The sequence below is a fragment of the Grus americana genome, chromosome Z (assembly GCF_028858705.1).
Source record: "Grus americana isolate bGruAme1 chromosome Z, bGruAme1.mat, whole genome shotgun sequence".
In the NCBI taxonomy this organism is placed as follows: Eukaryota; Metazoa; Chordata; class Aves; order Gruiformes; family Gruidae; genus Grus; species Grus americana.
In genome coordinates this window covers 31,838,933-31,866,926 of record NC_072891.1, presented here as the reverse complement: position 1 = coordinate 31,866,926, position 27,994 = coordinate 31,838,933, and the positions used below count along the sequence as shown (strand labels likewise).

General features: G+C 39.3%; 2 protein-coding genes across 10 annotated transcripts in view; one reads left to right on the top strand and one right to left on the bottom strand.

The window, feature by feature from the left end:
• Positions 1–1,539: 1,539 nt before the first annotated feature.
• On the top strand, positions 1,540–6,248 carry LOC129199878 (uncharacterized). The gene is made up of 2 exons (XM_054810990.1): positions 1,540–2,161; positions 4,465–6,248. The coding sequence occupies exons 1-2, from the start codon at positions 1,672–1,674 to the stop codon at positions 4,830–4,832; spliced, it is 858 nt and encodes a 285-aa protein (XP_054666965.1). The 5' UTR covers positions 1,540–1,671; the 3' UTR covers positions 4,833–6,248.
• A 13,582-nt stretch (positions 6,249–19,830) lies between these two features.
• The window catches only part of JAK2 (Janus kinase 2), a 91,731-nt gene continuing 83,567 nt past the window's right edge, over positions 19,831–27,994 (bottom strand). For all 9 annotated transcript variants that reach the window (XM_054810965.1, XM_054810958.1, XM_054810960.1 and 6 more), the window contains 4 exons: positions 27,395–27,567; positions 26,060–26,177; positions 24,490–24,603; positions 19,831–22,301 (listed from right to left, as the gene is read on the bottom strand). In XM_054810965.1, the coding sequence (XP_054666940.1) occupies positions 22,194–22,301; positions 24,490–24,603; positions 26,060–26,177; positions 27,395–27,567 (513 nt within the window). In that variant the 3' untranslated portion in view covers positions 19,831–22,193. The remainder of the gene's footprint in view (positions 22,302–24,489; positions 24,604–26,059; positions 26,178–27,394; positions 27,568–27,994) is intronic.

The window sequence follows — 27,994 nt, the reverse complement described above, 5'->3', positions numbered from 1 at the left end:
AATGCATGCTCCAGTTAAATTTGAAACTAAAGCATGTGGAGAGTCAGTAGTTTACCAGCTAGATTGACAAATCAGCCTGCTATTTAAGGACCTCTCAAAATTGCCCGGTAAAACCTCTGAGAAAGACGTAGCTGACATTTTGCTGCTTTTAAAGCTTGTTTACAAGCTAAGTCACCAGGTCAGGCCCATCCCAGGAGGCACCTTCCTTATTGCCCTGAAACTCCTAGTAATGCTCTTGCACATGACCACAGCTCTCCCATCACTGAAAACAGTTTCCGTGGCTAGAAGACTACTTACAGTCCACGAGTAAGTTCAGCTGATGCGATATTTTCAGAAAAAGTCCGTGACACCAACAAGATCAAGCTGCTGCTCTCTTTAAAAGTGCAAGTTGTGATTACCCCTGCACAACTTGTCTGTAACACGGTAACAGTTAAGACTTTAACTGAGGGAGAAACAGATCACTGTTTTGTTCTTCAGGAATTTCAGATTGGCAGCCTTTGTTTCTGCAGATTGCATCCTAGTAACAGCCTGGATGACAGCATCTACTGTTGAAGCGGTACTACTGTACTACAACATTTAAGATGGGACCAGAAAGAAAGTCCAAGTATAGACAACTTTGCAGGTTGCTCACTATTCTAGCCCTCACAGCCTCTTTCCACATCCAGCTCCATGTAAAACACCCAAGTTCTCCTTGAAAAGGCGATTGTTGTCTATATCTTCTCTGCCAGCACAGGTGAATCATTCACCTTCGTACACTAGGCTGTGGCCATATGTCTTCTTTGTGCTCTCTTTCTAGATTGAGTTTTGAGGGGTTTTCTCTTATAGACTATCAGTACTCAAGGGATAGAAAGCATAGCCTCATTGCAAAAGGATCTTCAGACAACAGCTTCATTGTATTTTTAGAGAGATGAACTTTTCTGTTTTCCTGAGTGTGACTGTTTATGAAAGGGGACAGCAGCCACCTCTTGTCCTATTGTGCTGAAAAAAACCCCACCAAATAACATATCCCCCCCCAATAAAAAACCCCAAACAACAACAAAAAACCCAGACAAAAACAAAGTTTACTTTCACAGGGCACATAGTTCTGCTTCGTAATGCCAAAGAATGCCACCCTTGTCAGCCAGAGCCTGCTGGATGCTGCTGGTGAAACACACAGCTGTGGAGCTCCACATCCCCAGGATGTGCATGTCAGGGCCGAGGCGTCTCCAACCCTTGGGTGCCTATGGCTGACACTGGCTGTAGGTGTCCCAGAATGACAAACGTGACTGCAGAGGAATTCAGGCTTTTAAATCCCACCTCAAGTGTCCATGGCTTAAGTAGTTCTGCAGAGGCATGTTAATTTTACTTTACTTGCTTCTGTCTTTCTCTTCAGCCAACTTTTTTAGAATGTAAGAGTAGTTACATGGATTCTAGACCTGCAAGGGAAAAAACAGTCAAGCAGAAGTTTTTCACATTTATTTAAGAGTCATTTGAGAGGGCGTCGGCAACTGGTACTTGACCGCAAAAAGGAAAAGCTGAGAAGGAGACGGAGTGCCCGGCAGATGGGATGGAGCACGTCTCTGGGTCAGTGGGGAGCCTGGAGCCTGAGGAGGGATGCCGAAGGTGGGATGCCTCTTCCCCGAGACATGAGGAGCCGCGACAGCAAGGAAGGGGCAGAAGGAGGAGGGAGTCATGTCTGAGGGCACCTTGACGCCGGTTTCAGGCGTAGGGACCGCCCGGCGAAGGAGCTGCCGGCGGCAGGGGCGGGGCGGGGTCCGGGGCGGTGCCTCAGCAGCGCCCTCAGCTCATAAAAGGCGGGAGGCGAGCGGGAGGCGGCAGCGCGCGCGGCACGCGGAGCAGCAGAGGTTGGGCTCGAAGCCGCGAGCGCGGGCGGTTGGACGACCGCTTGACAGAGGGGGACGGGGACAGGGAGGGCGGCCGGTCGGCGCCATGGGGGCCAAGCTGCGACTTCTCTGCGCCGCGGCGGCGCTGCTCTGCGCGGTGCCGCCGGGACAGCCTAGCGCCCGGGACGCGGCGGCCGCCGTGCTCCCCGCGGGCGAGGGGGACGGGTACGGGGTGAAGCTGTGCGGCCGGGAGTTCATCCGCGCCGTCATCTTCACCTGCGGCGGGTCCCGCTGGAAGCGGCTCTCCCTGCTGGCGATGGAGCCGGCGCCCGTGGCCGGTGAGTGTCCGAGGAGCGGGCCTGGGTTGGACGGGGCGGCCCGGGGCGGCGGCGCTGGTGCCTATCCAGCCCTGCGGGCAGAGAGGGCTCTGAGGACGCCTCACTTCGCTCGGGAGAAGTCCTGCGAGGACAAATGGGGGCAAAATGGGAGGCAGCAGGGAACGGCGAGCACCCCGCCGCGCTTCTCGCTCCTCCCGCCCTGAGCCGCAGTGGGAGCGTCCCCGTCCCTCCCTTTCCCTCTCGTTCCCCATGCTGCTCGGCATTTCCCGTGACTTCTGAAAGGAAAGCCGCAAATTTAGAGGAAAAGACGCGGCAGTCGCTGGGGCGTTATTAACCTGTGAAGTTTTTGGTCTGTTCAGAGATATTGCTCTGTGCAAGGCTGAGCAGCTCTGACGGCGGCCGAGGCTCACTGAACTCTTTTTATTTAAAAAAAAAAAAAACCACAAACAATAAATCACACTTTTTTTCTTCTCGGCCATGCAGGGAGATGTGATGCAGCCTTGGAAGTGTTAGGGACTGCCTCTCGCTTAGCTCCCTTCCCAAAGCTCGGTAACTCTTCGGGCTGGGGAGACCTGGCTCAATTTTCCCTTTCCGCCAGGAGCTTTAAAGCTGTGTTCCTTGTCTTTCTGGGCTGTCCTAGGGGCATTATTGGATGTGGAATCGTTTGGGGATTTTCTCACTCCCTTACGCTGCTCTGTACAAAAGAGTTGGCACGATGGAGGATGGATGGGACTCTGGTGCGTCAGGTTACAATTTAAACAGCAAGAACTGCTTTAGGGATCTTTGGTGAAACAGTTAATGGGTAAAATATTTCTCAGATAATTTTACTGTCATGTGTTCCAAGTCCAATATATTAAGAAATTATAAGCAGATGGGTTTGGGGCTGTGTTCGCAAACTACATAGTAATTTTAAGTGATGACTCTCATTTATGTTGTTACTTTTAATAGTGAAAACAACTTTTTTAACAAGGATAAAAGTTGGAATTAAGGCTAAAATGTGCAGTGGAAGACCTTTTCTTTTTCTTGCTTAAACATGCTGTTAATGAAATAACATTAGACCTCAGGTGGTTAATGAAGCCAGTAGTTTAGGTTTCTTGGGTGTTTTTTGCTTGTTGTTGGCTTTTTTGTTGGTTTTTTTTTTTCCCCCAACAGGTTGAATAGTAGATAAAAGTTACCTTTGTAATTATAACAAATTACATACGTACAGCCTCTGCTGCGATTGTGTTCTTTCCCTGCAAACTTTGTTTTCCTTTTTATTAACAGTAAATATCTTTTGAGAGCATCAGTCACTAAGGAGCCACCACTGTGCTGCATGCCATCTAACCAAAAGTCTTCCCTGCCCCAAAAGACTACTAAATAGCAGATACTGTCTAATTAGTAGTTACAATCACTTTTATTTTTGTACATATTCAGGCAACTGTTCTATCTGAAAGTTAGCTTTTATATATTAACCATACTAAAGTAAGTATAACATTCACTGGATGTTCTTGTGATCTTTCAGCTTTCTGAAACAAAAAACGTATTAACAGCATCAAGACCACAAGACAAGCACTTATTTGGGATTTTTTTTAAACTTAAGAATTGAAGGAGCTGTTTTTCTTCACATTAGCTGAAGTAAGCAATGCCACTTGCCTTGCGGAAGTAAAACCAAGAGAAACGGTGTGAGGTGAAAAGAAGTAGAGCTAGATTTTTGAGAACACCTCAGTCAGTGAGACAAAGTGTGTTTATGAGTAAATTCTTTTCTCAAGGCCTAGCAGAGGCTTGCAGGAAGAAATTAGTGGAAAGCATTGGCTGAAAACAGCTATAGAAAAATGCAGTCTCTAAGAAGCAGTTTACATACAATATTTGTTTATTTAGTCTTCCCTATATTTGTTCTTCATATGATGCTAGTTTGTGTGATTGTGCATGGGAGAGGAGTGGTCTAATCTAATTCATGAGCCACATGACATAGCTCTGTGTGGTTTCTGGATATATGTCTTTATAACAAAAGTTTGATTTAAGAGAAATATTGAGACTTCTATATCGGTAGTACTGCAGTTATGATAGGATGTCTATACCTCAGTCATGATTGTAGCCATGTACTCTCCATGTCTAACAGGCTGTATAGCCTTTAAAAAATAAAGGTTCCCCTGAAAGTAAGCTATAAGTAAATCATGCAGCAGAGACTGCAGTACTGACAGTTCTAGATAACAGTGCTTTGCTTATTTCTAACTGAATGTTTTCTTATTGCTATTTCTTAGAGCCACATGCTCCTTTTGACACTACTATAGACTGAACTTAAAAAAAGTCTTGTCTTTAAACAGATCCTGCACGAACAGCAAGTATCAAACTACTGGGAAACCTCAAGCTGCAATCAATTTTGGGTCCTGAAGTGGAGCAGCTGCAGAGAAGCAGCCCGTTTCTTGGATGGGAGACATTTAAGGACTTGAATAGTTTAAATGACTATAATGATTATGTGCCTGTGGCAGATGACTTCAAAGAACTTGTTCGCCAGATAGATGAAGCTGTTCAGAAGGACAGGGGAGGAACAGGAATTGCAAACCCCATGGGATCAAACAGTTATCTTTGGGCCAGGTATCCCAGAAGAAAACGGGAATCTCTGGGTTTGGCAGGAATGTGTTGCAAATGGGGCTGTACAAAAGCTGAAATTAGTACTATATGCAGAGTTTAAAATCCTCTCCGCACTTATGCATGAAATCAATGTTTGTTGCAGTGCTACTTGATTGAATACTGTACGGAGGAAGAAAACTCTCACTGTATTTTATTTTGTCTGTATGTTCCAGTCAATACTGCTGGTTTTCTTAAAAAAAAAAAAAATCCACAAGTGTACTTGTAATGACTTTGTTTTGCTGCAGTAACTTTTAATCTGTATTTTTACCAAGTCTTTTCATTTTAATGTCGAGCCTTTACACTTTTACACATTACAAATGTATTGTATCTTCATAACACTTTAGAAAGAACTTCAATGTTTCATTAAAATGTAATTACATTAAGTGTTACTGAATTGTTCTTTCTCTGTTGACAGAAAGAACATCCAACAATGTTCTTATAATGAGATTCGTGGTACAAAGCTGTATAGAAAGGATATTTTGCCAGCTGAAACTCCACTCAACACTGACTCAAGCTTGCTGATTATTTTGAACACACTTTTTCCATTTCCTTGTAATTGCAGAATTGTTTTATGCAATATTGTCCTTCTAGAGACTTTACCACAATACAACATTTGCAGCCTAAATATTTCTTCACATCCACGGGTAGGCTTAAATAGTTAGTGGGCAAAGTATTTACATTTTAATTATTCCTTGTTTACCTTCCCCATTTTTTTCCTACTACTGGTAAATGGAGAGTGTTGGATGTGCTTCAAGTAACTTACTCTACAGACACTCAGGGACCTTCCTGTGTGTTCTTACCACATGCTGGTCTACACTACTTCAGATGTATTTCTGAGTTGCTAATTGCTACTGTATTTATAAACGGATAATTTAATCTTTGTAGTAACTACAGATTTTTGCCTTCCTGGCTGTTTTTCTCAGCTATAACAAGTTGTATTTCTAGCTATGTTTTTGATGGCTTGGGGGTTTTGGAGGTTTTTTTTCTGGCATTTATGATGCTCGTGATAACTTAGCTTTGCAGCAGTAGCTGGCTCAGAGTGTATATCATTGCTTAGATTCATAGTTGTTGCCGTTAGCTGATGGTGCTTCATTCTTCAAATTGTTTTTTGAAAAGTGTTCTTTGATTGAACTATTGCTTAGTGAAATTATTGCATCACTTCCTAATCCCTTTTCCTAAGATATTATTGTTATTCCAGCAATTAGGCATTTATTAATCCTTTTTATTTTTTAAAACATCAATTTTATTCAGTAGAGATTGGGCAGAATAGGCATTTGCTATGAATGCTGTCATCTTCCACCTGAAAAGCACCATCTCTTCCGTCATTGTAACAATAACATTTAGCAAGAAAGAGTTATTTCCTACGCCATTGTTTTAGCGACTGTAAGGAGCTTTTTGTTACTCTGGAGTGGAGAAGGTAACTCTGTAAAGTTCTGCTACAGTTTTCTTTGCAACAGTCTAGCTAAACTTCTGTAGCTCAGCTTCCAGCGGCTTCACCTCACATACAGTTACGGGTATGGCAACTCCTTGTCCAGATCAGGATTTCCTAGAAGATACAGGAGGAGTTTGAGGGGAAGTATTCCTTATTTTTGAGTAACATCCAGGGCTTTTGGAGTTAGTCAGGCAAAGGCTAGATGGTACACGGAATCCCTAAGAAAAAGAAAAAAATGTGAAAATACCATGCTTGATGAAACTGAAAATTAGCCTGTATGCGTTGTTCATTTTGCTAGAAAAGTTTCTGCCGAGCTTTTAAGAAGAAATATGGTGTTTATTCTGCTTCCCGGCTCCAGTAGCACTGGTCTCTCCAGGCACACAGCTTGCATATATAGTGACCAGGCTTTCTTATATCCTGAGTGAAAAAAAGATGTAGTTAAAACCTTACATTTGTGAGCTTAAGCCTTGAACAGAACAATCTGGAGTTGTAACTTGCCAGGTTAGACATAATCTGTTGGTAAAACTATAAATAGTTTAAGTGGACATTAGTGTTCAAGATATTTCATGCTGAGACAGAATTATATACAGGAGTATCAGTCTTTATCTGACATGGGCATTTTTCAGAGGTATGAGTCAAGATACATCAGTATGCATAACCCAAAGAAATGGTGAAATCTGTATTTTCAGCTGGTTTCTTAATAAGCCTTGTCATAGTCTGTAACAGCTTTAGCAGGTCAGCCATGACACAAATACATGGCGCAGACTGAAATTCAGTCTGTATTTTAGAGTAAGGATTTGCGTCTGAGTGTACATCAAAGTGTGCAAAGATTTTTTGTTTTAAAACAAAAGGGGTTTTTAAAGCCCTCTCGGGTTTTCTGTGTGGGTAGGTCATATTTTATAACTGTTTCTTTGCAAGGTAGCCAAAGATGACAATTATGTGTCACTCGATTGCAACAGGTCTAGGGGATGCAATCTACTTCTGCTCACATGACTCAGTGTCCAAACATACTTTTTTTGAGGCCAGAAGCAAACCTTTTACATAAAATGACAAGTCTGCCTAGTCACATGGGGGAAGCAAACATGTTTTGGAGTAGACAGCTCAAAATGTAAAATAATTACTGAATTGGCACATTGATCCAAACAGCAGACCAAAAGGATGTTGCCTGTGCTGAAAGCCCCTCTGGGAGTATGGCCGTATGCGTATAGCAGCATAAACATGAAAGCAGCAGTTCAAAGTGACACACCATGCTTACCATCACAACTGTTCGGAAACACACACTTTTTTGCAAGATTTCCACCCACCCACCCCCGCCATTTAATTCACAGAGCAATTAGTTATTGCGAAAAGCAATGTTTTAGCAACTTGCTGCTTACAGAAGTTGCAGTCCCACTGATGTACGCTTAACCCAGATAAAGTGTCCAGTTTCTGGGTGATATTTTAAGAGGTGTGAGCCATCTTCTGAACAGTTACTTTTGAGTTTGTGAGTAGAAAATGATACATCAGCACATTCACATGTGGCACTGCTATTTGTGTCGGTAGCAGTTTATTATTCTGGATGGTTTGGGGATTTTTTTTTTTCACTGTGGGTGTGGTCTGATTCAGGTCTGGCTATAAACTCCTTGAACAATGCCCAGAGATATGGGAATAATCCACAGCTGTATATACAACAGGTTTTCCAACTCTACTCCCTGCTATTGCCTTCTTTAAAACCTGACAGAACTCTTCATGTAAAGCACTAAGCAATGTGAAGATTGTGATATAGCTAGAGCCAACTACCTCAAATGATGATAAGACGCAAGTTTGACCATACAATAGAATGCTAAATGTGCTATGGAGAGCTATCTAACAGATCCCAAAGTCCTAGAGGATACGGGTCCCTGCTATGTCTAGGCGTAGTAGGTCAGTTGCTTACTTTGCCAGTTGTTTAAACCATACGGGGGAAAATCCACTGTAGATTTCTGAATTATTGGAGTAGATGTGTATTGCCTTTTTTTTTTTTTTACCTTATCATGTATGGAATGAATTTTTGTTCATCGCACAGCTTTTTTGTATCTGGGGAACTAACACCTGACCTGTTGGCTCCTTTTCTGGAAGAGGGCATAGTCGTCTGTATTGTTCCAGTTGTTCAGCAAATAATCATCTTTGCCCATCCAATTTTGTTTAACTTCTGCAGGCTCATCCACTTGGTATAAGAGAAGCATTCTCAGCTTTGCTTTTGGGAACTTACATGACTTCCAGCTGAGCACTGCAGTGTGCTGATACACTTTCCTGTCTACCCCCTCAGCTGTTCGTCTGCGTTGCCTCTTAGAAATGTGGAGTGCAGATGTCTTCAAAGAGATCCACTCGTCTTGGAGAGGACTTTTTGTTAAATGGAACCTCATCCTTTAAGGTTCACCTGTCCTCTTTTCAAGGATTTTTAGACTACCCTGCAATTCCTGGGAATCTTTCCAAAATTTATGTGAGGAAGCACACCTTCCAGGTTTTTTTTGCTGTCCCCCTCAGACTCTCCTTTTGGCAGACCCTCAGTAATTACAGCTTTGTCAATCCACCTTCAAGCACAAGCAAGCTTTTTTCTCTCACTATGGTTCCAAGCTTGTCCAAAACTTTACTCAGGCAACAGCTCTGCACACCACCACCACCCCCCCCCCCGCCCCCCGCCCCGGGATTTCCCCTGCAGGAGTGCAGCTGGGACTGGTTGCAGAAAGGATAAAAACCAAGGAGTCACATACAAACCAGCAATTGGTGTAAAGACTTAATGTGGAAAGAAGTATTTTCCTGATGTGGTACTGAGGCAGGTAAGCAGAAACATCTTAGTTCATCATATACAAATATATATTCATTATATGCTATTGTTCATTATATACTAACAGATAATTAGCATATACACACACTATAATTAGTTTATTACATAGTAATGCAAGAGGATAGGAAACAGGAATGGCTAGATGTCTTAAATTACATTCAAACTCATGTCTTAATTGGCATGATAGAGATTTAGTTGGGTAGTTCATACAGACAAGTATGGCCTGTTCAGGAAAGACAGCTAAGATTAAAAGGCTATTTCAAGGATAGGTATGTTTATTGTTTAGTCCAGAAGGGCTGTCTGAGGTTAGAGTGACTAAACATTTCTGAGTAAAAGTAATATTGCTGTCATGTATTGGACTACAGTAGGCTGTAAATAAACAAGATGAGTCTTTTGCTGGGTGACCAAAGGACTTATAAAAGCATAAAAACTTCATACTAATGGGAAATTTCAATTATCATTTTGATGAGAGGGCAATGCAGAAGGGCACAAACTACCCAGAAAATTCTGGAAAGGTGGTGAAACACTCTGCAGAAGATGGATAAAGCAACTGGAAGGCAACGTGCTATTTAATTACAACCACTACAAAAGCTCTAGCTGAGAATGTGGACACAGTGCGCATCATAAGAAAGAATGACCACGATATAGTCATCCTTTTTAGGAAAGAAAGGAGCATTTAAACACATCATGACATAGGAGGGAAAAGAAAAAAGTATCTAATACCTCCCCCCACACTCCAGTGTTTACTGAAATTACCAAGTGCAATTGACTAACACAATGGCACCAGTGATCTTGGGCTGAGAATTGAGACTAGGCTAATGTCACGGTTGAGTGGAATGCACCTCACTCAAAAGAGAGAAACAGCAATAGGTTTTTATTGAGGTAAAATAATAATTTGACATAGTTCAACAGATTTGATGGACTTTAACAAAGTGTAATAGTGGTTTGACAAGGTTTGACAAGTTTTATGGCAAAGTTCACCTTATTAATTATTTCATGGAGGAAATATACAAAGGAACATTGAGTTAGACTAGAGTTAGAATGATTCACACAGAGACTGGAGACACAAAGAGTAGGGAAGACCCTCCTGTTGTGTCAGAAGGTTCAGAGAGGACCCCTTTGGTTTCTAAACTCCTTATGGACCCTAGGTGTGGCAAGGTCCAATCTTAGTCTCGGACTTGGACAAGAGTTTATGCCTAATGGAATTATCTATATAATGTTTATAATAATATTGAGTAGCTACATGGATTAGTAATGTTTCATCAGTATTAATTCAGCATGCTATCAGTTATTTACCAAGGATCTGTCATGAGTAAGGGACTTACCTGCCTAAGGAAGGATCTCTTGGTCTCGGGTGAGGAATCTGAAATAACGAGATGTGTCCCTGCTCTGCTCAAGGGGAGAGCTGCCCAGTTTGCAGCCCAGCTGCAACTCAGGGAGAGCTCCAACCGGGCCCATCCTGATGGTAATATTTATAGTGTGAAGTAGTTGGCTGCTATCAATAGTATAGACGAGACAGATATCTTTGTTTTAATTCTGGTATCTTGTGCTGTACATTGGTTATTTTGCATTTTCTGGGTTTCAAAACCACCTTTCAAAATATTTTTTCAAGACACCTTCACTCCTTTGTAGGTGACCCAGGAGCTTTCCGGCTCACCAGTTCACCACAGGGCGTGATGCTTGTTGCTCCTTAGTCAGCCTGAACCAAAGTCCAGCTGGTGGGGGGGGGGTCAAGGGTATCCATCACAGCTAAGGAAAAACTGATTCAGCACGGGCTTGTTAAGCTGGGTGCTTGCATCCCCCAGGCTGAGACTGCAGAATCACTGATAGCTATCTGTGGGAATTCAAAGAGGACAACAGAGCTTTCAGGTGGTAGGAAAAACATACATAAACTCTGTTTAAAATTGGACAGAGAATTACAGATCAGTCAGTCTGACTGTAATTCAGGGGGGCAAAGGAAATGTAGCAAACAGTCAAATAAACAATATTGAGGTCTTAGAAGATGATGAACAACAACCATAATGGATTTAAAAAAAAAATATTCTCACATCTTGTGGTTAGGTAAGATATTATATATCTCTGCATCAAAACTGACAATCCTTGCAAATAATCCATGGTAATTCAAGCTGAACTAAACTAATAGTAAGAGGAGCACTGCCAGCCCCTCTTAGTATGGTGTTGAAGCCATTTATGAAAGGTGTGCTGTCAAGGAGGAGAGACAGACCAAACTGAGTTCAGAGCATCCTCTCTTTGGTCTAGTACTATTTGACATTTTCATTAATTGCTTACATGAAGGAAGAGAGACAGTAAAGATGCAGAAAGAACTAGAGAAAAGATGCAGAGAAATTTGCAGGTGGCATTAAGGAGAAAGGGATTGGAATTATTTTGGAAGAGTTCAGACTGATTTGCAAAAGTTAGGGAAATTATTTCCTATATTTAGGAATAATCAAAAGCATAAGTACAAGGGATGTCTGGCTATGCAGAAGAATCTGGGGTTGTAGATGATCACAGAATGAAAGAACAATATCATATTGTTAAAACAGGTGACATCATACCATGATACATAAGTAAGAATTTTAACTGTACAATATGTGAAATATTTCTTCTGCTGAGAACAAATAAAGTCCACAGTACCATGCCCAGTTTTGGACACCATAATTCAGGAAGGAGGAAGTCTTTAAAACAGTAACAAGAATTATCAAAGAAAATATGGCTTATAAAGAAAGAATGTAAAAATGGCAATTATTTTATACGAAGCAAAGTCTCAGGCAAGAACTTGCAAAAGTCTTCAGCTATGTAAAGGTAGCACTGAAGATGAAGAAAGAAATGTTACACAACCAGTGTAGGACAAAGAGAAATGTGTTTAGAGTACAGACATGTATTTTAGAATCAGAAAAGGCTTTTTAAGAGCAAGAAAAAGTAATCACTGGAATAGACTTCCCATATGTTGTGGTTCAGCCCCAGCCAGCAGCTGAGCACCAGGCACCACTCGCTCACCCACTGCCCCCCGCCACGGGATGGGGAGGAGAATGGGAAGACGAAGGCAAACCCCGTGGGTTGGGCTAAAGACAGGTCACTGGGACAGCAAAGGGCGAGGGACATAACGACAGCAGCACTTATAATGGAATATACACAACGGGGGATAACACAACGACCTGGCGACCAACCGGGTGCTCAGCCCACACTCAGACCATCCCAGAGCCACGCCGAGCCGCATGGTGAGCATGATGTCATATGGTATGGAATACCCCTTTGGCTAGTTTGGGTCGCCAGCCCTGGCTGTGTCCTGTCCCAGCTCCCTGTGAAAATTAACTCTATCCTAGCTGAAACCAGGACACCATAGAGGTTTTTGGATCCTCACTGCATATTGGATACATATCTATGAAGAGTAACTTCAGTATGGCAGGACAGAAGATCTGCAGAGATATAAAAATGCCTAGTCTGTTTTACCGGATCTCATAATTATGACTTCTTTATAAACAGCAGAAAACTATAAATTTGGGGTACTTAGTAAGTGGTATGATAAAAGGATTTCATTGTGATCACCTGATTCAGTCTCCCTGTCCATCAGTCTAAACTATAGCTTTATATACTTAGGTCAGTTGCTTTAAAATCCACTTAACAGTCCTCACATCTAAGGAATTTGGTATTCTCTCACTTTGGGAATCTCCTGTGATTTCTGAAAGATTTGCTACACTTTCCTGTCTTCTCCCTCATTTAGGAATTCAGTTTGCGTGGGATTCCAACCTGTTCAGTCCTTAATGGAGAAATTCTTAGGCATCTGAAACTTTTTTTTTCTTTTTTTCCCCCTTCATTTGATAGCTATTAAAACATCCTTTTAAAGAGCAATATCTTTGGCTAAGTGAAGAAAGGGATTTGTGTCCTAATGTCAGATGCTCTTCTGTTGAAGGCTGAAGCCAAGCTTAGATTTAACCTTAAATTTTATTCAAGGTCTTTTCAGAGGTCCATTCAGAGGTAAGAGGTAAGAACCTACACGTGCTTATTTGTAAGCTCCACACTTCCCATACAGAAGCTGCTATACATGGACTAGATGCTAAGTTTGATTTATCTTTTTAATTGATATATCAGTATTTCTGAGGAGAAGCCACTTCTAATACTGACCTGACTGACAGTTTTTAACAACATAGTTAGAAAAGCCCATTGATCTGATGAGAGTTCAATCAGCTGTAGCTCAGGCAACACATCTACCATCCACATTTAATAGCTGTTCTTCTCAGCTCCTCCTGATGTAATTGTTTAGCTTTTGTGGTTTCATCATTCAAGTTAGATGTACTCAGTAATACACTAGATGATTGCTAACTGGAGTTCTTGGGGGGAAATTACTGCAATTTAAAATGAATTGCAATACACTTGAGCTATATACTCAGTTATATTTGATTTAAATAGCTGTTCTGTAAATATTTAATTTCTTAATAAAGTTTTACGAAAGCTCTATAAAAATTGTTAGGTATGTATAAAGACCAAAATTAAAATAAGTTGCCTACATTCAGTAAAACAGTAGACGAGATTATAGTGGCAAAGCAAAATCATTAACAGCTATTACATTTGTAGGCTTTTTTTTTTTCTTTTTTAAGAAATCAGTAATATGATAGTAGCTGTATCAGAAAGGCAATATGATGTTAATTTTCTCTCACCATGCAGCATTCAATCACACACCACCCAGCTACAATTGATTGTACATACCTAAAATATATACAGATCACACACTTTGACCTTGGAACAGGATTTTTCTCCTATCCTTGTTTAGGTGGACTGACTTGCAGCAATTCTGATAAAACTTTGCAATAATATCCTTTTGTCTTCTGGGATACTTAATACAGCTGCTGGTTCTCCTCACATTTCCAGTTTTTCTGAGAGCCTTTTACAAGGTGGCAGGTGTATTTATTAAGTAATCTGACATTATTACATTCTTATTATTGCTCATTATTACAAAGAAACAAATTCTTTGAAATCTTTTGTGTGTATAATCAGATTTATCTCAACAGATGCACTAGTTCAAGACCCAAGACTGACTGAAAATTTTATGTTTTTCATTCAATCATTTCTAATGCAAGCAGAGTATGCTTGACATCTTACTTTCTGTTCAACCATGCAATTTGAAAATCTGAAAATAAAGACAAAAGAAAGCAAGGTAAAGATGATAATTTGAATGAAAAGGTGTTTTAGAGAGATCCAAAAGTTTTGCCTAGATGCCTAAGGGAAAGGTATAAAAGATTGTTAAGAGTTTTCATTCTAAACTTAAAATCCTTAAAACTGCTTCTTAGTTGAATCTTAATTTTAAAGCCATCTCAGTTTCACAGCCATTCCTATTTCTTAAATGCCTATGCACTCTTGCAGCTTTTGTTCATGCCCCAAAGCCTTTTATCAGTGAGTGGCTTGGTGGCCATTTCAGATGGCAAAGCCCCATTCAATGCCGGGGACGTGTTCATCTTCCAACATGGTACCTGATGGGTCTGGCTTGGTGGATGAGATTAGTAATGGAAAACAGGCACTGAAATAACAGTATGCTTCTGTTCGGGTGGGGTTAGGTAATATCCAGGCATTTAATGTGTTAAGCAAACCAAGCATGGGGCAAGCTTTTCAGTGACTCTTCTCACACACTCATATACAATCACGTGAGACCAGTCCCAATTGTCACCCCCATGTGCCAGCAGAGTTAAGCCCAGGGGACCACTTCACTTCTTCCCACCCACCTGACTGTAGGGCTTTTAAGTGGCAGCTCAGTTCCAACATGAAGTAGCTTCACCTCGGCCGCATCCTGCCTCTGTGTGGTGCTGGACTTCCACATTCCTTTCCACGTGCCTCTGTGCTGGATCGCAGCACAGCGTGCTCATGCACTGCTCTCCTCCCAACCTAAAGTCAGCCTTTGCCTTTGCCAGCACAGTCACAATCCTGGTTGGCCTGCCCCAAATCTTTGTACACTTACCAACCGAGCACACTGGTGGGAGATGCTGAAACAGTACCAACAGAGGAGGTTAAAGCTCCTTTAGGGCCATCTCTGTCTTCCAGATCATATTGTTCCTGTAATAGCATGGTTGCCCAGAGGCTTTCTAGATGAGATGTCCCAAAAGCCTTTGTAAAGAGGCCGTGATATCCCCCTATGAACTTCCTTGTAGCCTTTGAGTTATACTTTTACAGCAAAGTAATAAAATCTTGCTTAGTCCTGAGAAATGAAGGGCATATGCAGTACTCTGCTGACATGCAACTGGTATTCTTTATTTAGTTCTTCTCCACAGATTTTAAATTCAAGTTGCATCTCATAAAGACCTTTACATATTGGATACCATTCTTTCTATTTACCACTCATTTCTTCTGCTAATAAAATAATATTAGTCCAGAGTACAGATGTAAAGAGTAGGGAAGCTCAATTCTAGCTATCCATTCAAACTGTGTATTCATGTTCTAAACACAATCTCACACTCCTGAACTCTAGTTCATGCTCCAGCAATCTGCAGGTTTGGGTTAGAGGCTCAGATATGCTTTCTATAGCTTTTGCTAATGTTCCCTAGCCCAATTAGTTCATCTTTTTTTTAACGATGGCGTTACAAAAAAATTAATTATCTATGCCACCAGCCACAATCTCCACCACAGCCATGGTACGAAAGGATGCACTCCAGAAGGGTGATCCCAGGGCTTGCAAAGGCCTCACAATAAAGGTCCCCTACACAATGCCCTTGCAAGTGCTTGGTTGTCACGCAGCTGCTTAGAGCCTTGGGGATCTTCCTCCCCTTGTACCTCCAGTTGTGCCTGACAGCGTAAGCAAGCCTTGCTCCCAGAGCTCCAGCCTGCGTGTGCCTCGGGACCTGCGAGTGCATTGGCCTTACAGCAACCACTGTGAACCAGGATTACTAAGTATGCTAACTCCCGCTGACAACCTCACTGAAGCATGCAGCTCTTGTTTTTGCCTGCTGTGACAACCAGAACTTCTGCCATCATGAGGACTTCCCACACAGAGCGTCCTGCCAGCTTCTGTGCAGCAGTGCAGGGGGGTGGTGGTGGTGGTGGAAATGCTGCGCAGCTGCACAGAGTAGGGAAGCAGATGAGAAACTCTGGAAAATATAAGGCAACTCAATGTGTGAATGCACTTGCCTTCTCAAGCAAAACCTTAATCTGGTTTAAACTCCAGAACAGGACATACGACCATACAGAGTTTCAAACCTGTCAGAGTGCTCAGCTTTTTTTCATAGAATAAACGACAAATGGAATAGTTGCATTGGCTGAAGAATTTCACTGAGTTAAATCTTCAGTATAGTGTAATTCAGAGGAGGTAGGTAGCTTGACAGAAAAGAAATAAAAATCAAGTCTCAGGTAAGATGGGCAGAATGCAAATGTCAAAATTGGATCCTAAAATAACAGCTCCGTTACAACCCAGACTTTCAGTAGTGATCTTACTTTGTTGCAGAGACCACTGACTTTTTGGTAAGCTTATATGGTTGCGAGCTTCTTTTTTGTAAGTTCACTAGAAGTTTCACATCTTCGTAACATGAAAGGGAAACATACTTAGAGTAAACAAGTGATGCACAGATGTTTTTACACATGAGTTGCTTTGGTTTTTTGGACTTTAATGAGCTGAAGCTTTATGGCACAGTGCCATATGGAAAATGCAACTCAATACACAGAAAAACAGAGAGCAAATTAGCTATTGCAGTCTTGAAGTTTAAGGTAATAAATCTATTTAGGATGTCATTCAGTTTTTCTCATTCCTTAAAAAAACCAAACCACAAAACAAACCCGACACAATACAGTTCATCAGAACTCAATACTTGCTGTGCTGCAGTATTAATTTAGCTAAAGGTTCTTGAATTGTCTCCACTCTTGGATGTTTCTGCATTGCTCAGAATAATTAGTAATTTGAAACATTTTTAAGCTTTACCTTGTTCTTCTACTTTTATTAGTATTACTTTGCTATAACCTTGCTCTAGTGATTGGCATAATGAGAATATCTATTAATCTGTCTGCATTTCAGTACTTTAAGACAAATATCTGAATTAGTTTCTACTGCCTTGGTTGCTTTATACAATTAACACAATTAGTTTCTATTTGCTTCTTCTTTTAAATGCCTTCCTGAAGTTATGACACAATACTTTGGGGCAATCTTTGCAAATACTGGACATTCATATTTATTTCTTTAGTACTATCCAGAAAGAATGTTTCACTTAGTCTGACTGCAGTTTGGCAGGTTTCTAAACCTGAATTTCAGAATTCATTAAAACCACTATGAATGTTTATCACAAAGCACAAGCAGAACATCACACTTGCATAACATGAAAATGAACTGAAGGCTACATTGTTCCATACTTATGACATGGTGACAACATGCTTCCTGACATTGCACCTCCTACAGTATTTTCTTCTTCAAACTTTTCCATTTTCCCAGAAATTTGTTCTCCGAAACAATTAAAGATCCCCAATTACGTCAGTAGGTGCTGGGAGGAACAGCAGGAATACTACCTATAACCACCCTTAAACTTCATTGGCAAGGCATTTAGTCACATAAAAAAATAAAATCTTCAATCTGCTCTGAGAATAAGCTGCCCTTCACGTGTAGGAAGGCTAACTGAACTAGCTTAATTTTTACTTCCACCACAGTAGAGTAGCTTAAGTATATATTTGCATGCTTGTATTTATAGGCATACTTTCCATTTTGCCATTGTACTTCTCAAAATTTAACAGCAGCTTTCAAGTCTGTTCAAGGTAAGTGCTGGTAATTTTCCTGTACTTACAGCAGAGTCATATGAAAAGACAACAAAGTAATGCAAATGCAAATCAAAAAGGGGTTTCATAAGAGTTTGTGTTAGAAATTCTAGAGAACTGGAGTCCAGTAACAGGCAATCTGTGGGTGGGCCCTCTCTTACACACTTGCTTCTCTCTAAATACTGAGGGTAAAGGGAAGTGCTTCTTCATCCCAAAAAATTAGCTTAATGAAAACTCAAAAAAATTAAAATAACCCAGTCTTATTTTTAGGTAGCACCCAATATACCACCTTTACTTTGGTACACGGAAGTTCCTTTCAAAAGATAAACACTATGTACGGCTACTCTGGGAAGGCCACCAAGTTCTATGTGCTGTATTCTACCCCTTTAGACAGACCAGCCCTCTTCAGTAGCGATTTAAACACCAGCAACTAATTTTAGGCATTATATAAAAGAAAATCTTGGCAGGCACGTGCCATACATTGTATTTAGTTATTTTATGTTCACTATCCAAACTCAAAAGAAACACAGAGTTAAGTTTCATGTATTGATAAACAGTTTTCTAAAAAAATATCCCTTTCATGTTCTCTTTAATAAACCATGTGTTCAAATGTTTGCAGTTCAACCATAACTAGCAGGTGTCTTCTCCTCGCCCCCTCCCTAAAGGGACTTTTACTACTTTAATATAAGATATTGTAAATCTCTTGTTCAAGAAGCAAAATTCAGAAAAACTTCTTAGCCAAGCACCTTTTCAAAATTGCTGTCTGGCATGGCATGACCACTAGCAGTTTCTTTTGGTATAGTAATTGTTATATTTTTCAGCCAGGTTAGGTCTCTGAGTATTTTAGATTTAAGGCAGACAACACACAGTTTAGAAATACATTAGCACATATTTGTCATGGTATGGCATTTTCAGTAGACATCAGTTTTTCATAAATCATTGTGCATTTCACTTTTCAGAAAGCTTCTTCAGTGTTTAACATCAGCCTTTTCCCATCTGTCTTGTTCTTCTATGCTTCTGCTTTTGCTCTCAGAACCCTATCCTCCACGTGTTTGTGATCATACATTCCCGAAAAGCTTGCTTTCTTTACACAAGAGTATAATTTCTTCATACAGTAACATCCTTTCCCTTACATTTCAAGGCAGTTGGTCAACATCTCAACTAAATGCAACAATAAAAAACTTAATTTCTGGAAAAAACTAAAATAATTTTTACATATCTTTACAGTTATATTCTTCTGTACATTTAGTAATAATTATCTCAATTATGGAAGCTTTTAATTAGTACTAGGACTTGACAAGAATATGGGTTTCTTTTCCTGAAAATTCCTCCTCTGGCTTATTACATGACTGTTGCAAGGTTGTGGACTATATTTAAAAACTAATTTTGAAATTTAGCATATTTATACTGATAGACAACAAACCGATATTATACTAGACAATACTGTTTGCAGAGATTCTGTAAGATATGTTGAGCACTTACAGAAAAATTCTTTCACTTCAAATATAAGTGCAAAGCAGTAGTTAACATTTTAATTCTACACTGTAGCAGCAGTAATGTATGCATAAACTAGCACTTTTTCTAAAAAAAAAAAATAAAAAAACACAGCATTTTGGGCAGCAGGACAAATGCAATGCCAACTGAAGAAAGTTTCTCTGACAAAGAATCAAGCCTGTTAATACAAGGGCTATGTAAAAATACGGCATTATACAATGGTACTGTAGATCTGGCAGCTTTCAAAGTGCAGTGCTGGGGGGGGGGGTTGTTTGGTTGGTTGGTTGTTGTTTTTTTTTAAAAAGGTTACAACAATTGGCAGTAATAAATTCAGCAAAATCACTGCATTTACATCCTCAACAGCTTTTTGAGAAAACCATTTGGTCTGCTCTAGGACCTAAACATTGACGCTGCAGAGTCCTAAGCACTACTTGGTCTGATTTGCTGAGTTAAGAATACTCACCCTGAATGATGAAGCCCTTTGCACGGACGTTTTACAAAAGACCGTATGTTCTTGACCAACAGCACAAAATTATACTGCAGTGTAAAAATATGGCTTTCTCTAAAAATTATAAAGTTTTGAAGTAAAAAAAATTCCACAAGACAATGATCTTTGAGTTCAACACTATATTTATGCAATCAAATAGACTATGTAATCAGTCATACTGTAGTAGAACAAGAAAAAGACTTTATTCACTTGAAAAAATAGCCGACTGGAAGATTTCTTCATTGCATTACACAAACTTCCCTGAGATTTTTACATAAATTACATTTAGTCTACTATATATTGGAAACCAGTTAGATACTGAGTGTCATACACTGCAAATTTTACATAATTCCTGCATACATTATCCAGCTAAAATGCTGTTTCAATGCTTTAAAGATTTATCTTCTGTTACAAAACTCACGTACACAACAGATTACAAATGCAAAGACATATTTTGCACAAAATTTTAAATCTTCAAAGCCATGTATAGAAATGGAGAAGACAGCTGTTAGGTTGAACAAAGCACTTTAAAGTTCTTTGCAGCTTAAAAACTGATTGTGAAATTAGTTTTAAAAATTATATATGCAAGTGCTTGGTGGCAAGAAAACCAACAGAAATATTAAATGAAATGGGCAGAAAGAGGGCTGATGCTGCCCTCCATATTTAGCAATCTCCCATATAATAAAATCATAATTCTGTATAACTGATTGTGGGAGAGAAACATCATAGTGGTACAAAACATTGCTATACTGGCACTATGTTACACTAAGTAAGGATTTTTTAAAATTTTTTTTTAAAGATGAGGTACTTAAACTTCTGATAAGATGGATGTAGTTAACCACAAATCTTAAGGACACCCCACAGTGAAAGTAACTGCTCTATTTCACTCACTCACTGCCACAAATATAAAAAATGAACACTTAATTTTAAATACAAATCTGGATGTCAGGTCAGTTTGCCAAGTTTATATCCCCTTAATTGAACTTCTCTCAGCAAAAGTCCAAGAAGAACAAGCATTGTACTTTGCAAACAATAATGCTTAAGAATAAGTAAAAACAACAAAGATTATTTGAACTAAGAATAAACAAAACCTGCAACTGTACTGCTTTGAGATATAAGATTATCCCCAAGTTTTATGCCAGAAGGCAAAAATCAAAGAGCTGTCTTGTCCATAAATTTGTTAGACTTATTTCAAAAGCTGAATTATACAGCGTAAGTTACCTGTTCAGATAGCTCTGATGTCCTTCCAGTTCTCAGTAACTGGGATCATGTACTTGTCCCCTGCTGAGTGTGGAGCAATTGCACTTGTAATTCCTCCTTCCAAATAGTCTTATGTTAGGTATTACCACAGAAGGAAATAGGAGGTAACCTGGGCCACTTTGTTACAAAATAGACTTGATGTAGTTGTGACTGGCTGTATCAGATACCGGGCCATAAACATTCTTTTTTGTGTACTGGAAGGAAGGTATACGGTGATCATCTTAAGCAAAGTGAGGAACTGTGAAATGGAGGGCATTTTCTAGATTTGTAATTCTGCTTTAGAAAAGTTCCCAACTGATAGATAGACTTGTGACTGCATGAAAATTACAAAGATGGAAAGAATTAAAGAGCAGCATTTAAAAGCAGTATGTTTAGTTTTTTCATATTCAGAAACAGACTAAAGACACTGCCTTGTATAAAATGGCTTCATTTCACTTGTTATCACCGTATCTTCAATTATGTAAAGGGAATCTAGTACTTATTCAGGGAAAAGAAGAGTAAGAAAAACTGGGTAACATTTGCTTTTTCATTTTAAATTAAAATTTTCACATGGATGAGTAGGTTTTCTGGCTCTCCAAATTAAGAACAATTTGCTCCCTTCCCCTCAGAATACTTACATCACACAGCTTATTATGTCTCTTTGCATATACTGCTGGCTGATAACTGATTCAGACAGGCACATTAAAAACTTCTGGGTTACATAACCACTTCTATTTTGTTATACAACAAAGCCACTTCTGCATCAACAATGAAAAAATATAACACTATATTAACAAACAGAAGTCCTTGTGCAACACACAAAACAGGGTGCCAAGTCACTATACACTCAGTGTGAGAAGACTTCTACAAGTCTTTTCTGTGCATCATCCCCATTTCAGCACTGTCTTCATCTCTTAATCTCACCACATTTTAAGTCACTACTTTTTTGCATTGCCAAGGAAGGCAAATAATGGTGTTGTAGACTGACCATATATTAAATTATTTTATATAGAAAAATAATTTCTCTCCCTATTGAGAAGTTCACCATGTTCTCATAGCAACAAATATATCCCGATAAAGAATTCCAGCAGGATTTCTTAGTATCCAGATTGAGATAGGACATTTGCCACACAGATTTTACTTCCAGCAAAGGTAAGATGCACATGTGTACATATGTCAATTATACACAGCAGACCAAGTACATTCTGTTCTACATTCCAACACATCCTCTGAAGAAAGGACAGTTTTCTCATCCACCCATGTTGTCCCTTATATGATCCACTCGCTGAGCAAGATCCCTAAAGGTGGGGCGCTGGGTAACATTATTGTTCCAGCATTCTTTCATGATAGCATAAATCTGGAGAAGAGACAGAGAAAATTGGTAGTAGGTAAACAGATGTTAGAAATAGTTAATAGTTACTTTGAACTGTTCAAAAGAACATCTGACTTCCCTTTATGCTTCCAAGCAACAGTGGCACAAGGGTGTGACTAAAGTCTTGCTATACAAATCAGTTTATCTGCTTGATCCCCATGACAATGAGAAGTAAGAATAGTGAGCTCTGCGAAACCCCGTATTATAAAAGGAGATTTATGTAAAACGTTAGTACAGAAATTCACTCAGCTAGTTTTTGAAACTTAAGAGACTTACGTTGTTTTGTGAAGTTTTTATCTTCTTGCTTGGTCTTATTGTTTTGAGAGCTCAAAAATGTTTAAAATGACAAATGCTATACAAGTCTGACCAAAAATCAGATTTACAAAGACAGCAATTCTACATTAAGCTTCCCCTGCAATGTTAACATGCACTTCTCCACATTTGTGTATTAAATTCTTAATTATTCTTCATATATAATCAGAAATAACCCAGAAAAGCTACTGTGCAAACTGAACCCACTTCTAGTAGATTTAAATGATTTTTGGAAGAGATTTCCATTACAACAGGCATTTGGCAACAGTTTTCTCTTTCCTCAAACACGTACCTGATACCTGGTCACAAACCAACATGCCAAGGTCTTCACCTGTACTCTTCTCACTAATTTAACCCAGATCGTTATTACCAACTTCTCATACTTCCAAGAATTTTTTACACATTGCTTAAGAACAATCTGCACAGCTCCCAGGAAAAAAAGTAGCATCGTTTCCCTATTTTTCAGCAAATCTGAAACTCCTGCACTGACCAAGCTGCTTTAGACCCAAGTCTCAAGCAGCTTGTAAGCTACAGACATCTGGCAGATTTAATTATCTGATGACTGGCCTTTCAGGATCAAAATTGGAAAAGCACAGTTTCTGACAAGAGAGACACATTTCCATCCTACTTTGATATGTGAAGAAATGTCAGACATTGAAACCTTTGCATTAGTTTGAATACAGTTTCAGTAAAACAGATTATGTATTATCTTATACATGTGACATTCAGGTTATCTACAAAAAGCCAAACCTCTGCAATTTAACAATTGCTGTACTCACACATATATTGCAAGAAAGGTTACTTCAGAGACTTCTCGCTTGATTCTCTAATAGTCTATTTCTTCCTCCGTGGCTTCCCTGCCCGACCTGTACCGTTCTTTCTCTGCTAGACCACTTGAGCCTGATTTCTCTCCTCTGTCTCCAGTTTTGAATGAATTATTTCTTGACTTACTGCCAAGTGTGCTTGATTTTAAAGGGATGGAGCAATTGATCTGAGCTGGAAGTTATACACGTTAAAAAGCATAACTATTTTACTTACATTCTTTCCCTACTGATTCACCTACCTAGCCCTACCAGTTTGACTCAAGCTGAAGTGCACCCTTGAAGAACAGACAATACTTTCATACTACTTCTAAGTCTTGTATTTTTTAAAACCTCTGGACTACTAGCAAAAACCAGAAGAACACTGAATTAATTTGTGTGCTCTGAGGATGGCATTACATACATACACTTCACTATCTATGAAGAACATGAATACGAATCTGAAGGCCCTGAACATACAGAATCTGATTCATATACTTAACTGTGCCTATAGTCCGCAGGCTTTTCTCTTGGCTGAGAATACGTGACAGTGAATAATACACATGATAAACATGGGTATTCCTATGCTTGAGGAGGGAAGAGCAAGAGAAGGAAAATAAAGGTAAGTTTGGAAAATAAAGGTAAGTTCTTTAAACCTTGGAATCAAATTTGAAAAGTCTCACGTAGATATGAAGATACTTCTGCTAAACGTTACAGACTTCAAAAGAATCCACAGTTCACAGCTTTGAACAAGACTGTCTATATGGGACTTCCATGGAACAAGTCCTGTGTACTAATCTTGTTGCCTTAATAAATTTATGTTTTTGAAATAGAAGCCTGAGTGCCCTAGTAGAGCAGTCAGTCATAGCTCCTGAGCGAATGCAAGCTAAAGAATCAGGAAAGAGATGTGATTACACTCATCATGCAACTGATAAAACAACAGCACAGCCATTCCACTTCTATAAATACTTCAGTAACCTAAGCAGAATGAAACATAAGGTTTGCATTTACCAGGTACTCACCCTTTCAGACTATAACAAAATAGTAATACAATACTTAACCTCATCAGGGCATCCATCTGGTCTCGGTAGTCGTCCATTATTCTTCAAAAGCTCTATCAAATGAAACACAATCATCTGACCTTGTTTATCATTGCCAATCATGCGCATGAATTCCTGAAACAGAAGGCCAACTCTCATAAATAATTTTTAAAGGAAAAAAAAGATGCTGCAATATTCTTACAAAGAATTTGTATTAAAAAAAAATTAAACAGGATTAATCAGCAACTACAGGCCAGAAACAGCAGCATAATTAAAGTCAGCAAAAATGGCTTCAACAAATCTTGCTATCCAAAAATCAACATAACCCAAAAAGCAGATTAACATCTCACTCAGATTGCCAGAGATCAAAAGTAAATGAACAAGTACTATTAACTCAAAATAATTTCTAAGTGGAACATAAAGGAATTATTTTTCCTCCAACACTACATAATTTTTTTTAATGATCCTTGACATGAAAATGTGGAACAGCTGTTGGTAGAATGTGCAAATGGCCAAAGTTGGGGAAACAATGTATCATCACAAAGACTATGACAGTTAAACAAACTGCTTTGGCTAATTGGTAAAATTAATATTTCTTGATACATACCAATAGGATAACCAACCTGACAAAGTGGTGAATGCACGTGCAGAGTTGATTTATTTGAAGTATATTCCACCTGACCCATGACTTACTCTACCACTTTCCATTTCATAATCCTTCTGAAGAAAAACTCCAGGTGTCTGCAATGCTTATGTTATTATGCAGGAAGAGATGCCCATGCCTTGAGAGTTCTTCCTTGATAGCCTATTCACTGTATTGAATTACTAAGAGGTCCACTGAGGTCAATGCAGAGGTATTTCAAGTGCATTTTTGCCTATCATCATTGTGCAGCTCTCAAAACTACATTTGCCAGGACTGAGACACTGGCCACAGGTGAGGAGAGCTCCAGTAAATATAGAAGGCTCAACTCTCCCCTGTTATGCCTGCAGAGGAGATCGTGAATGTCATTGCCAATTGGAGAACTGTTATTAAGTGTGCAAGTAGCATTTTTCTCCATCCACTGTAAATTTGACTTTAAAGGTGCCTGTCAACAGTCTGCAAAAAGCCACTCCCTTTCTTTCTTGAACTTCAAAAACCTGCTAACTTGGGTTCTGGTGACATAACAAAATAACTTTAAGTTACCTTATTTAAATCAACTTAATGTTTACATGTTTGTTTGGCTCAGCCTTAGATTTGGAATAGCATTAAAAATACATGTCCGTTGCAATGAAACAGTTGCATCTGGGATTACTCTCCATGAAGGACAAGAAAGAACAATCTATAATGAGAGATTTTCAATTTCTTTTTAAACAGTTAGAAGTTACAGGGCAGATAAGATCTGTACAGACTATCAGCTAATTTTCAGATGTCCTTTCCTTCTTATGGCTTGATACTAATACCTTTTAGCATGTTGCTGCTTCTGATTGGATGCTGCCTCATAAGAACCAAGGTATCTCCAGAAAAGGATCAGTAAATATCAACCTATTTATGTATAGGAAACATCTATGTATTTTCAGAAATTTAAATGAGAAACATTAACTATGTACTTACAGCTGGTGGGCTTTTGCTCTTGTCAATATACGTGAAGAGTTCATACAAGACTACACCAAAACTCCACACATCTGAGGCCACAGAAAATTTGCTCTCTGTCAGAGATTCTGGAGCGTACCTGCAACACATGGTAAAAGGAATATTGTTCTTTATAATGTGTCTTTCTGGTTTTGAAGATATTTCTTTCAATAAGACTGGGGTTTTTTTCATGAATAAGTGTTCTTTGTTCATAGGCATTAGCATGTTCTCATTTCCTTCTATTACCTTCACTAGTAACCATTCTTTAATAATAGTTAATTGGTATTGAAAACACAAGACACCTTAAACACAGTTAGTGATAATTATATCCAAGTTTGTCTTTTTTCTACCAAAGTTGTAGATATTTTTCTTATCTGTAATGCAAGTAAACAAGATTTTGATGTGATAAGGCCTGGAAAGAAAAATAATTATAGCCAGTAAGCATCCCTCCATTACTTTCAGCGAGTCTTGAACTGCATCCAAGGTACTTCTGGACTTGAATTTTACCACTCCCAATAACATCTACTAAGATGCCATTTTTTATTATTTATCCTTCATATATGATATTTTTACATGCCTAAGGCAGACTAAAATCACATGTACAGAATGGCATTTTCTTTTGCTATTAGGCCATAAAATGGTTTTTATCACAGTTATGTGTCAGCATATTTTCTAAGGTGTTTGTATGTCTTTATAGAACAGAAGTATGTATTTTGCATTCTGAATACAGCCTACCAATTTCCATTTCATAATCCTTCAATCCCCCATGGGCTACACAAAGTGTTCTTTCCCTTTCCAAGCTAAGTGCAGCTTGTTGGAGCATTACTGTATTACAGATTAACTTAGACCTTCTCTGGAAGCTCAGTGTCCAAATACAGACATCAACCAAAATATTCAACCCAGCACTTCATTCTTGCTAATTACAGCCTGTAGGATTTAACTTGGTCAACAGAGGGTCCATCCAACAGATCTTAGCCAGAAGACATGAACAGGTAGTGTTTAGGGAACTGAAAGGTCCAAAACTTTGAAAGCATCCTGGGGAATGGGCCCTTTTAGATTTATCTTCGAATATCTTTCCTGTTGCAGACTATTTCTTTCAAATATTTTGGTAATTTGGGGGGAGTGTGTGTTTGGAAATTATGTTGAAAAGTCCTACATGCTGTTCTTTAAAATCAAACATCATGCATGTGGCCTTCACAACACTGGGCAATTGACTCTGAGTTTGCACTTAAAAATTCCACAATATGCAAAAATGATTGTCTGAAACAGCAAAAACTGAAAACATGCCATGATTTCATACACCAAAAGACGACTTACCAAAATATAGGGCTTTCACCAGGTTCTTTTACTTTGTAGTATTCTTTGTCTTGTGGCAAGACTTTTGTCAATCCAAAATCTCCAATTTTAACTCTGTTCTCATTCTCCACCAAGATATTTCTTGTTGCTAAATCCCGGTGAACATACCTTTTTGTACCCAGATACTCCATGCCCTAGGTGTAAAATTCACAAACACAACACTTTTATCATTAAGTAGCTGCATTTTCCCTAAAGGGCTGAATTAACCTCAAAGTTAAAACCAAGCACAGATTGTTACCAAAATCAGTGTGATTAAACATTCGTCTTCTCCGAGGAGTTACTTTTTCCAAATGCAGAGACCTCCCTGAAGTGAAGGGAGGTAGACTGAGCACCTGTCAGAGCCAAGTGTTTGTTGATTACGTAGCTGGATAGTTGTTACAGCTCCTTTCTGTGGCCAAATGCAGTTTGCCAGTGATAGACCGATAGAAGGAAAATAAGATTTGGGCTAAGCTACACAATCCAGGGCACATGAGAAGACTGTACTATTTAACTCCAGTCTTCCTCTCAGACTCCTGTTACCTCCTAGCAGCACTAGGTGGCATTGCTGTTTACTCACATCCC

Excerpts from the sequence above, each read along its gene's own strand:
- LOC129199878 (XM_054810990.1), top strand. The coding sequence starts at position 1,672 with ATGTCTGAGGGCACCTTGACGCCGGTTTCAGGCGTAGGGACCGCCCGG. Across the intron at positions 2,162-4,464 it reads GGAGCCGGCGCCCGTGGCCG|ATCCTGCACGAACAGCAAGT; the intron begins GTGAGTGTCCGA and ends GTCTTTAAACAG.